General features: G+C 39.5%; 1 protein-coding gene across 1 annotated transcript in view; it reads left to right on the top strand.

Moving 5' to 3' along the window:
* lrrtm4l1 (leucine rich repeat transmembrane neuronal 4 like 1) overlaps positions 1 to 7,321 on the top strand; it is a 65,658-nt gene extending 58,337 nt beyond the window's left edge. The window contains exon 3 of the mRNA XM_042509000.1: positions 6,500 to 7,321. Within this exon, the coding sequence (XP_042364934.1) occupies positions 6,500 to 6,565 (66 nt within the window). The 3' untranslated portion in view covers positions 6,566 to 7,321. The remainder of the gene's footprint in view (positions 1 to 6,499) is intronic.
* Positions 7,322 to 13,103: the final 5,782 nt, after the last annotated feature.

Genomic DNA, 13,103 nt, shown 5'->3' with positions numbered 1-13,103 from the left:
TCAAGTACCATAATTACTGGGTACACATTGTAACCTATATTCAGTGAACAAGGACAGTGGTATCATCTACATATTGTACTTATTATTCTCATTCGATGACTGACAACTTGTAGAGGGCCGTATCTAGATATTAACCTCAGATTTTCAAGAACATCCACAAGATTTCATGTCCCATGACTCAAGTGATCATCTTAACCCAAACCATGATCTTTCCTTAACCCTAAACAATTGCTTAAAACAACCACACGGATGTGTACAGCTGAGTGTTTTGCTGTAGAACAAAACACTATGACCTTCAAGGTGAGGTTCATATGATCGACAGAGAATTGCAGTTGTCGCTGGTTATTTTTAATAGCCTTTCTAGCCTCAAAGAATGAAATAATTTAACAAGTGACAGTGCTAGCTCAGCTACATTTAATTCAGTGCTATCATTGTAAAATCTGCTTTAGATTAGCAGGTGTCCTTGCCAATAATATAAACTACTAGTGTCCATAGTAACTATTAGGGTCTTTCGTGTACATTGATTAAATCCTTGTTGCCATCATAAAGCAAGTCTCTAATTTCAAGGACATACCGTATGTTTCCATATCTGTGCATACCACTACAGGGGATACTTCTTGACTCACAGGCTTGTCCTTCCAAGGATTTTACACCCCCAGGTTGGGTGTCATGCTGCCATTCATCTCTTGTGACAATGTGTTAGGGGACTGATTAGTGTGGTAGCTACATCAGCCAAGTAATATTTGCCTGTCAAGGGGACGTTTTCTAGTCTGAAACCAGAAGGATCCCTGCCAGTTTGTCATGTCTTGTTTTTCCAACAACTAGAAGCTCATGCGGGGGAAGAAAGACAGAGGAGCCTTTTTTCTTAAAGTGCGTGTGCAAACACAAAACTCCCTGGGGTAGATTGTTTTGGGGTGGCACAAGAGCCACAAAGGACCAGTGGGTGTTTGTCCTTGAGGCAAACAAATCCCCTTTCTCTCTCTAAAAATTAAAATCAGACTAAATTTTTCAGGATGTGTCTTGTCAGCTATTGGCTTGTCTCTGGACATCACATTAGCCCCGGTGTTTGACATGCCTGAAATGTGATGTCCTCTGTGGCAGAGGAGATTACTTGCAGCCCAGTGGCATAGGTTCTCTGAGATCTCAGTGTAAATAACCAGCAGCTCTACACTTCTACCACATGCTGCTATGCTGCATTGGTGGGATGGAAGGACCCCGACCATAATGTTTGCCAAGTTTATCCTGAGCCCTTGCCAGCTTGTCATAACTCCCACTTTTGCTTGAACCAAGGAGGCTACCTTGGCCTTGCTTTTAGAGATGTAGAACTCCCATATTTTTGTGTTGTTTTCATGAAGTGGAAGCAGCACTTTCAGAGGGGGGTGCCATTGGCGAGTGGAGGAGTGCAATTGCTCCTTCAGATACATTGAGAGTGCAGCTCTGTTGTGAAAGGCCACTAGTGCTTTCCTGTTGTCCCAGAAAACAATGCTAGAGAAACGGAAAAGATATCTGAAAGCAAGTAATTTCAGTTTTCTTTCTACAACCAACTTCTCCACTTCTGAGAGAGTGCAGAAGTGAAGCACATGTCCCTGGTGACAGATGACAAAGTCTCCTCATGGCCGCTCAGCGGCACTTATTCCTTGTCACAATGAAGGAAACGAGCGGTCAGTCTTCAATGCCGGCAGCAGAAGTTATGAGGATTTGTGTAGTCTGGTGACAAAAATATCCACAGCCATCCTTTTCGTTTTATGCAAAGCCATACAAAAAGCATCGTCTTCAACTTATGGCTCAAATCCATCAAATGACTATTGGCTTTTTACAGTGCAAGTGTTTGAACAAGTTTGAGCAGCAGAGTGAATTACAAAACTCATCATTAACTAAGCACTTGAAGAAAATCATGTTCAAGGAGCATAATGAGTTTTCACAAACAGCTCAGCTGTGTCAACGAAGCAAACATCTGAGCTGTGCTGGAATAGCTACATGATATTTTATGCAGTGGCAATCCCAGACTCTGGGGGGCCTCTGGCAGAGAAGCCCGTCAAGAGTTCAGGTTCCAATGGAGGCTAACCCACTTTACTTTAATCAGCAGGTGACAGGAAACTTCTCTTGGGTGTTACAGAGTTGTAGGATTTACTCACTGACAATTAGCCTAAACTGTACTCATATTGCACTGCTATGTTTAACTTTGCACTCTCTTCTCCAGTTGCTGCAGCCTAACTGTCAGGTCACTGGCATTCTTATATATTTTCGGGGGGGGGCAAACATTTGCCTGGTTTCCTCTCCTGCCAAACAATGTGCCTCTGACTTCATGGCAGCAAAAAAAAAAAAAAAAAGAAAGAAAATCAAGACGATAAATAAAAATCATTGGTTAACATTTCACTCTTGTTGTGAAAATTGATGGCTTTTTGCCATTAAATAAAGAATAATGAGCCAAGCAAAAGTTAACCATTATTTTTTTCAAAGAAATTAATTGTCTTTATGTAAGTATAATGAATTTTCAATCATTATTTTACAATCAATGCACTCCTGCAGTCACTCCACAAGGTGTGTGAAGAACATCTCTTGAATTCAGATGTGAGTGATGCGAATGCAATTACTTTCAAATTGCTGCCATGTCAATGCATTTGACTGAACACTGGATTGATTTAGTTTCTGGAAAGTGCCGTGTAAAATGAGTATTTTGAGCTGAAAACACACGCAAACTAGAATTACCACCTCAGTGTTATATGCTTCCACAAACCAGTCAAGTTTATATCCATGTCTTTGAAAACATGGATACATCACACTTATCTTTCCCCCGGCAACACAGAAGATCTTTACAATCAGCGCTGTTTCAAGATTAGTGTCATCAATTCGGTATCTACCCAAATATCTCCCCCTCTGTTCCTGACTTATGACATTGAGTAATGGGAGAAAATTAATTTTGCAGAATATTATGATTCCTTAGTTATGATGACCTTTGTCCTTCTGGAAGAAATCTTATCACTTCATCATTTTACCCAGTCAGACATTTGTTTGAAATTTTGTCTCAATTAGTGTATGAATTCTTGAGTTATGGCAAAAAAAACATGTTTTGGGAGGTCTCACTGACCTTGATCTTAAACTACAAAAATCTAATGAGTACATCGTTGAGTCAAAGTGGACATTTGTGCTAAATTAAAAAAAAATAAAAAATTCAACCAGACGAAAATTTGACAGACAAAGCTACAGTGACCTTGACCTTTGACCACCAAAATCTAATCAGTTAATTGTTGAGTCCAAGTGGACATTTGTGCTAACTTTGAAGAAAGTTTCTCAAGGCATTCTTGATCTATCTCTTTCACAAGATTGAGACATATGCAAGCTCACAATGACCCTGACCTTTGACCGGTAATATCTAATCTGTTCATTCTTGATTTGTGAGTAAATGTTTGTAAAAAAATAAATGAATAATAGTAATAATAATAATAAACTCCCTAAAAGTGTTCTCGAAATACTGGGTTCACAAGAGTGAGACTGACGAGGTCACAGTGACCTTGAACTTTGACCTATGACCACCAAAATTGAAGTTCAAGGTAATGTTTGTTTCAAATTTAAAGACATTTTTGCAAGGCTTTTTTGAGATAACATGTTCATGAGAATGGGATGGATGGAAGGACAACCTAAAAAACATAATGCTTCCGACCATGACTATTATCGCAGATAATACTAGCACATGCTCCATAACCAGTTGCAACAGTGCAAAAAGTGTCTTTGATATTAAACACTGTGTAATGACAATAAGTGAGGGGTTAGATGATCGATTAATTTAGTCATTTCTTGCATCTTCTTCCTGATAGGTGATCCTGTTAAGTGCCTGTGTTTGCCTGTTCAGAGTGCTGTAAACCTCAGCTTTTGTGTCCGCGTTGCTTGCTTCAGTGTTCACATTACTGCACGTGTTCACAGAAAAGTCTGAGCTTTGGCTGCGAGGTTGTTTCTGTTTTCAGGCTCTGCTGAAATTGTCTGAGGTATGACAATTTGTGCAGCTGTCTTCACTTCACTCACATCCACCTGAGAGACAGATAAAGAGTTGAGTGAAGACTTATCAGCCTGTTTGATAACGTTTAAATAAAAGTCGTGCTCTGGGCGTACTCGTCTGAGCCCTGTGTTACAGAGATCTGCTTCACACTGACAACAATCTCAGCTTGAGCAGCAAAAAGTTGAGCCGGGATAATTTTCGAGCCGATTCCAAAGGCTTTAGAAATTTGCTTAGCCAGGCAAAACTTGCAGCATTTGTGTTATTAAGGCAATGTAGATTTACCTGTAGCCAAGTCGCAAATAGGCTCTTTTTAAAAGGTTAAGTTGTAGAGTGGAGGGTTTCAGAGCACAAATACTCAGAGGCAAACTCAGATATTTGGGCTGTGTGTGTGCGCGTGCCTCTGCCTCTTTCAGTGTGAAGATCAATTCAAAGCTTGTGGCTCTTATATGAGAGTAAAATGTCAAAATATCTCCCAAATTTGCAACATCTCAACAAGCTTCATTCGACCTGTGGGAAAGTGCTGACATTTAAAGGTCCCAAATTATTCACTTGTCATGATTCTAATTTACTCTTTCTAGTGATACAAATATGCCATACGATAAAAACGGGCCTGTTAATATCAAGTCAGTTTGTTTAATACTGAGTGTAAAAAATGTAAGCTCATTTTTAAATACCATAAATTATGAATGTAACTACATGTTCAGGAGGTCCAGTTAAGAATTATTGAAAATGTATTGAAAGATTAACATGTTTATTTATTATTTTATATCTACATATGGCTGCATAGTCAGTAAATAATTGTTGCTCCTATAATTCTTTGCATCATTTTAGAATATTTGGAACTTAAAGGTTCTGTATGCAACATTCAGAGCATTAATATAGCAACAAACCACTATTTTCTGTGACGATGGTAGACTCATGGCATCCTAAGTAGACACTGAATTTCTGCTACATCTCTGTGTGTCCTAATCAGAGCTTCACTGTTGTTTGTTTTTGTAGCCCGTGTGGCCATCCAAGCTTCTCTGTGGTTTGTTGTTGTAGCTGGTCTGGCCCTGTGTGCATGATAGTGCATGCGTGTATCCTACTGGCAAGCTAATGGCTAGCGCTTTGCTCATGTGGCAGTTATCAATGATGTCTGGATGGCTTCAGCACTAATACATAATACCTATTTTGTGCTTACCGCCTGGTTAACACCATTAGCTCTGTTAGTGTTGTTGCTGTTGTTTAGTGCAGTGGTTCCCAACTGGTGGGTCACTGTCCAAAAGTGGGTAGCGGGTCCATTCGGGTTGAGTTTGTTGACACTTTATTTTGAAGTACGCTGAATTTCTGGAGAAAGGCATTTATTTTAAAGTGCTGTTTCCTGCTGTACATGTGAGTGAATAAAGAACAGCTACTTAACAGAGACGGGAAACTAGCTTGACGACCAGTGCAAGTGTGACACTGAGTTAAACGGTGTGGACCTTGAACTCATGACTAAGGAGAAATCTGGACCCCATCATGGGACCAAAACCACTGGTTTAGTGCTCTTTATGGTGTTAGCACCATTAGCTGCTAGCCACCGGACCAGCCTCTCCTCTACTCTAATCCACTAATCGGATATCATCAGCTGCAACCAGAAACTGATTGACTGATCGGTTCTCCAACTCACAACTTAAACTCAACAAACTTGAAGATTACCACTTGTGCTGTGTTTACAGTCCTACAAAAACATCTCCGAATTCAGAGAGGGGACACAGAATGATCACAAAGCAACACATGAAAAAAGAAAGTTTGCTGATCCATCATCCCCTCTATCTTTAAGTCAAGTAAATACTGTAGGAACTCTTAAGTTTGAAGAAAATGGAAAGAAAAATGATAGATAATCACAGCCTTGAACTGTCAATACAGTTATTGTGTGAATGAAGAAATATCTGTTATTACAGTAAGTAAAAACGTCTTCATGTTCTAAAAATACAATACATCAAAAACCAAAACTGTAGAAAAAATATTGAACTTGCACCCTCTCTTGCTCATGTAATTAACTTACACACACCGAGATAGTTACGGTTGGTATTCCAGCTATTGTTCGGCTGCCGATCAATGCTCGACTAGAGGGTAATTGGAATATCTATTGTTGCAAACAACCTGGAAAAAAAAGTGACAAAATGTTTAGGTAAGGGGTTCAGCTGAGCAGGTTTTTTTAATTAATTCTTTCAGCTTAAATTGAAATTTTCAACATGAATACTCGTTCGAGTTCTTTGTCTTGAGCTTTTCACTTAATCTCAGCGAGACATTAGGGGGAGTCTCTCTACCTCAGCTTTCTAAGCTATCTAAGTACATGGGATTTCATCATCTGCTTAATTGCTTACCCTAATTTGCTTTGCTGGCACTGTCACAGCCCCATTGTACTGTTATCAAATCACTGGACACTGTAATTAACTTTACATTGTAACCACCACCTCTGTAACTGGCACACACCAGCTGTTAAATGGTTTTTAACTTTATTGTCTTTTTCTTTCCTTGCAGAATGAGTATACATGCCCACGCCCCCTACCTGGTGCCTGGTTGGGAGATGTGCCTAGCATCCATTAACCCCTAAAAGGAACTACTTTGGATGGTGCAGCAAACCACAATGAAAGACAAGAGAAAGACATATGCAGAGAACCCATCAGGATCCCATAATTCATTTAAAACGGTCCTCCACGCTAACAAGGGCAACCACTGACCAAGACAAAGAGGAGATAACACTGTCTTTTTCTTTCTTAAGATTTTATAATGTCTTTTTTTTTTTGTGGTCTTCGATCATCGGCTTTGCTGCATTCCATCATCACGTCACAAACACTGACACAGACGGTTGTGGAGTCCTGTGGTGAAGAGCAGAAGACTCATGAGCACTAATGGATGGTTATACTCAACATGGGAGATTATTGTATAGACTTTAATACCTTATTGTCTCCATGAGGACAACGTGGCGTTGCTTTAAACACAGGCGACCAGACTGTACAAATTCAAGAGGCTTTAAAAAAAAGTGTAAACTGAGCAAATGCACTGAAAGTGGCTCGGACCGCTCTGCTAACAACAGCTGTGTATAATTTAAAGTGATTTTCGACTCCATATGAAGCATCATGTTATCACCTTTCAATATATATATATATATTTTTTAAGAAAGACTAATCAAAGGCTCGGATGGTGTAAATGTGCCTCACTGGAGCAGAAACATTATGAAAGGCGTTCCCGTCGGTAAAAAGAGGAATCCGCTCCGTCAGATGGAAATCAAGTCAGCAGCTGGAAGATTCTTTGAAGTCTGTTGAGGAAAAGTTTGCCAGAGGAAGTTACCCCCCCACCCCCCCCCCCCCCAGCCAGCATGACCTTTGGTGAAGTTTTTGTTTGATTATTCGTTTGCTTTTTTTTTTAACCGTTTTTCTAAGTTGTTTCTAATTGCAATCAAACCTCGACTATCCAGTTTGATTTGGAGGACAGTAGGGGCAATCAGAAGCAAAAGAGGGAAAAAAAGAAAAAGCTCTTATCAAGGGTGAAATGTAATTTTTCTGAAATTATAATGTTGTTAATGTTGTACTTTATGAATATGTGTTTCTGTCATTTTCAACACTAAATACCAAAAAGAGCCAAAATGGAGCGTTTTTGGCTCTCCCAACCATGAGTTTGTAACAGATCCAGGATTTAAAGAAAAAGAAGAAAAATTAAAAGAAGCCTCAACTTCCCTCAGCAGTGCTCCGTTACCCAATTGGCTTTTTTTCCCCTTTTTTAATGTGTGTAATGTGTACGTCTTTGTGAATCCTGAAAGATAACTCTGAGCACTGCTCACATTTTACGACTTCTGTTGAATACATACTTCACTTTCCTTAAAATAATCAAGCCGTGTACCCCCTCCGAAAAGACTGCAGATGTTGCTGTGCGTGTTTCATCCGTTATGAGTTCTATTTGAGACGCATTGAGTTGTGAATTGTTTGTTTCAGACATAATCTTTCTACACCAGATGATGATCATTTTCTATTGTAAATTTCTGCTCCCCCCCACCCCTCCCCTTGAATTTGTTGATATTTAGTAAGCAGCTGTATTCTTTGTTCACTTTCAACAGTATGTTTTTTAATGAAAATAATGACTTTATTGGTGAGCAATATGAATTGGTCAAATTAAAATATTCATTAATCATTTTTTGTGCTCAATTATGAAGCATTCTCTTACTGTGTGTGTGCGCTGGCTGCCCACTGTAATTTAATAAGCTTGTACCCTGTTCCATGTCTCCATTCACGCCTGTTGAAATCTGTCCTATTCCCCGCAGATCTCCGGTGACGAGGCTGTCACATCAACATTAGCCTCATTAATTTAGAGAGCAGAACATTGATCTCTGTTCGACCGTTCTGTTCACGGTGACGCTCACTGCGGGCCCCACCAGCCCTCTAATTACGCTTCCTGTGTAATGTGTTGCATATCTCAAGAGGGGGCCCTGCTTAGTGAATTTGCTCCACGTTTGCTGCACTTGGAACATGTCAAGCTGTCAGCTCAGAGGTCCAGATGGCCAATCTGCCCGACGCTCCCTGTGGTATTTTCACATACTCCTCTATACCTATCTCCTGCTGCTGACTGCATGTCTCCTTCACTCGGTTTGTCTTCCTCTCTGTCGGGTGCCCACATCTCACAAGCTAAACCTCGTTTATTTATGAGGTTTTTGGTCAGTTTACTGCACATCTGTCTCCTTTAATGCCCTGCTTCCTTCTTCTGTAACAACAGTGATATTCAACTTATGGCCCACGGGCCAAACCCACGGGCCAAACCCACGGGCCACACCCACGGGCCAAACCCACGGACCCACCCCGATAGGGTGCTGGGTTCCCATGGTTCACACTAGGAATTGATTTTGTACTTTTACTATACATAAGGTGCTAGAGTGCACAAAACAATATGAAAATACAGCTTGTGTAACAAAAAAAGTTCCCCTGCACCCCCCGACAGAGGTCCTAACTAAGCCCCTAATGTCCTAAAATCATAGAAATCTCTAAAATCTTACAAACATCTAAAGTCCTATAAACATGTATGGGGCCCTAGCAAAGAAAGGTTGATAATCCCTGTCTGAAAGGGTCACTTCCTCCAAATTGCAGATAGACATTTATCTTCTTATCCCCAAAAAGTCATGCAGTTCATTTCAGTTTCCTATAGACGAGGGGAACAAAATAATAAAGTTTCAACAAAAACCAAGCATGGTACCCTTCAGGAATGTAGGATTTATGGCAGGACTGCATTATTTTCAGCAAAGGATAAATTGGAAACTGAGTGTACATGACAAGGTTGTGAGATTTCTGCTCCTATCCCAATACATTGGGGGTGAATCAAATTTTGTTTGTGATGCTTAAAGCATCGCAAACATCATTTAGTTCCATTGGGAGAGCCGACAGTGAAGTCTGTGGATTATTCAGAGTAACTGGGGCATTGTTTCTGTAAAAATACCTTGCTGTTGCGTTTGTCAAATGTGATTTTTTTAAGCTGTGGGGAGATCACATGAAATTTCATTTACCTCCATTGTTTTTAGGAAGCAAAGGGAACCTAGGAGATGGATTTCTCAAAACCTGTGCTCATGAAACCGAATGTATCTGTGTGACACTACGAGGGGCCAGTGCCGACATGATCAGCTGAATAAGCAACTGGACATTATTGACAGCAGATAGTAGAGGAGACATGCTGACATTAACCCATTGATTTTTATATTTGTTATTATATACATTTATTTTAATCATTTAGTTGACAGAATAGTCCAGAAAACTGTCCTTACCATTTCTGAAAGTTAGCCGCTTGACAGGTAGGAGTGTCTTCATACAGCGCAAATTAAGCTTCATGCGACACTGAGCAATTTTCATAGGAATGAATGGGGCCTTTCTTCCGCTACTGTATCCATTTCTCTTTCTTTCTACACTTTCTTTGGTATATGGACTTGCATTTGTATAGCACCTTTCTAGTCTTTCTTTACACACACTTTTACACTGCATGACACATTCACCCTTTCACAGGCACATTTATACACTGGTGGTCTGGACTACTATACATATATGGTGCCACCTGCTAAGTTGCTAAGTATCTGTTCAGTACCTTGTCCAAGGATACTTCGACATGTGGACTGCAGGAGCCAGGAATCAAACTGCTAATCTTCAGGTACTGAATGACCCGCTCTACCTCCATAACCAAAGCCAGGTGAGTTCTATATGAATAAACCTACTGTACAGTTGTCAAGAACAGGGAAAATAGCTAAAGAGAGAAAAGTTTTCTGTTTTATTTTTGTTTTTTTTGTACCGGGCTGTACATATGTTTATTTCTGCTGTTAGAAAGACATTTAAACACAGGAGTCCATGGGGATTGACTGTTTTGGAGCCGGCCTTTAGTGGCCATTAGAAGAACTGCAGTTTTTGGCATTTGCGCGTCATTTTTTAGCTTCAGAGGTTGCTGCTTGTGTCTGATCAATAGTCCAAAACCAAAGATGTTCCATTTACAGTGATATAAAAGGGAGAGAAGCATGACATTGACATTGTTAATCATTTAGTTGTCTAAGGACGCAACATTAATTTCACTGTAAACTGACAATAAAGTTGTACCGTACCATACTGTATCAACTCGTACTGTAACATATTGTATCACATTATTTCGTATCATATCATATATCATATCATACCGTACCATACTGTATCGTATCATACCGTTCTGTATCGTATCTAATCAAATCGTATTGTATTGCGTTGCGTCGTGTTGTATCGTACCGTATCAGATATTTAAAAATTCCAAATATGTGCTTGTAAATGCAGTTTCACAATCTCATTCTCTAGGGCTGGAAAAGTCATAAAATTAGTAAAAATGATTACAAGTTTTGTAAAAGTCATGGAATTTTGCCGTGTATTGTCAAATAGTTTCAGTAATCTTCCATGGATAACCGTCCACGAAATGTAACATGACAACAAACTCATTTCTGCAGCTGTCGACATAATGTAGCTCTAATTTGCATCAATGTGTGACATTTTGTTTGCCATCACAAACGTTTTATTATTTTTTCCTCATGTTTAGTCTTTCTTTATATGCCAGCCAGCTGAAATCATGTTTGAATAGAGTTTGAATCAGTTATATTTGAAAAATGCCAGGCAAGTGGGAAAAAAATATATATTAGTGGTCTCTGAAATCATCGAAATCAAAAAGCCTTGAAATTTTATCCAAGAAAATGTGTGGGAACCATGATATTTTAAAGACGTTACCTTGGGCTCTGGCTAATTTGAGTGGGTCCATTTTATTAAATTACCATTAAATGTATTTAAATAATTGCTTGACAGATCAGTTTATAATGAAAACAACCTTAGCTACAATGGTACATGAGAAAAAAAAATGTAATTTGAGTCAACTGACAGATTGTACATGTCTGTGCTTGGTATTGTCTTCTGTATTTTTCTGTCTCCTTTCTGTGTCTCCGTCTCATCCGCCGCTCCTCTCTATGATCTCCGTAAGTCAGCCTCCGTCTCTGGCACTGCATGTGCAGTGGCAGCACAGACAGGGCTGTATGCCTGCGAGCAGACACCATGCATTATTCATGTGGCTCGGGCTCCCTGTTGACCCGAGTCCAAACAGTTGGCAGTCTATAACACTTCCACAGAAAGGCCTCAGGAAGAAGATGTTAAACTATAAGCAAAATACACTGAAGCCGCTGCCATGACATTGGATACATAACTTTCAGACGCTGTCTCTCTATCCACCACATCAGATTAGATGATAGTTTAAAGCGTGTGGAAAAAGCTTTGAAGAAAAGACATGCACATATATGAAAAGCAAGATAATAGATAACAGTATATAGACTTGAGAAAAGCTCTAATCTAGACAAAGACAATTTGATAAGAAAGATGAGATTATCTAACTTTATGATGACTTGAGAAACGAGCAGATTTTATCGCACACAACAATGAAAATCACAATAAATGCAACATAGGAAAATGTCAAACAGTATACAAAGAGCCAGTTTCTTGGAGAGAGGCTATTCAAAAAACATTTTCAGCCACCCTTTTGAGCCTTGAGTTTTTTCTTGATTGGTGAAGGCGTGCAAAAAAACCCCAGAAAAACAACCCCTTTGATTCCCTTCTTCCTCCTCCTCCTCCACCACCTCCTCCTCCTCCTGGTCTTCGCTTCAAACAAATGTGCCACTAATAACTTTGCCTAACCTCATGACGGCTGACTCACTGACGAATCATTCTTTTCATGTTAGGCATGCTAATTTATTTGACACTTCAATATGAAGTTTCATTCAGGAGCTGTTTTTTTTTTTAACTAGCAATACGAACGCCTCTCTAGGAATGACTCCCAATCACTCATAACCTCATATAATCTCCAACTTGGAGTGCAGCTCACTGGGTGGCTTTCACTTTAATTATGACTGTCGGAGCAATTAGTCAGCAACTCGAGAGAAATGAGTTAGAAACTAAAATACCAAACTCCATCATCGAGCGAATGGCAACCCTTTATGTAAGCACCAGTTATTTCAAAACAGTCACTGCTGTCGCAACCCACACCAGGAGTGGCATTCAACAGATCATGTGCTGCAGCCATCTGCTCCTGACAGGGGGACTGCGGGGTTCTCATTGAGATCATCTCTGATAGCATCATCGCCAACTGCTGGTCTGATGCCTTTCTTCTTTTTTAAAAAAATCTTCAATCAGGATGAGCAAACAGTGCCATGGAAACCAAGGAAATGTTTGCTTTTTGCACATTGTCATTGATTCTGAAAATGCAACCTGTAAAGCACATCTCAATCCTCAGCATTCATCGAAGTACAAATCGAAAAAACCTGAAATGAACAGAGCAGGAATCTGGGAGACAATTAAAAAGAGCAGTGGTGGAATGTAACTAAGTACTGTACTTAAATACAAATTTGAGGTACTTGTACTTAACTTGAACATCTTTCTTTTCATGTCACATGTAGACTTTTACTCCACTGCATTTTAGATGTATTTATCTACTTTAACTTAACTACATTTAAGTGAAAGCTTTAATTACTACTTTCTTCAAGAATTTGCATAAAAACATAGGAAGAGTTTAATAAATATGATGATATAAATGAAATATCAATTATCCAGTTGGCTGAAAAAATGAA

This window comes from Plectropomus leopardus, chromosome 20, assembly GCF_008729295.1.
Source record: "Plectropomus leopardus isolate mb chromosome 20, YSFRI_Pleo_2.0, whole genome shotgun sequence".
NCBI classification, from domain to species: Eukaryota; Metazoa; Chordata; class Actinopteri; order Perciformes; family Serranidae; genus Plectropomus; species Plectropomus leopardus.
Note: the sequence above shows the minus strand (reverse complement) of the source record. Positions and strands in the feature narration are given on the sequence as shown.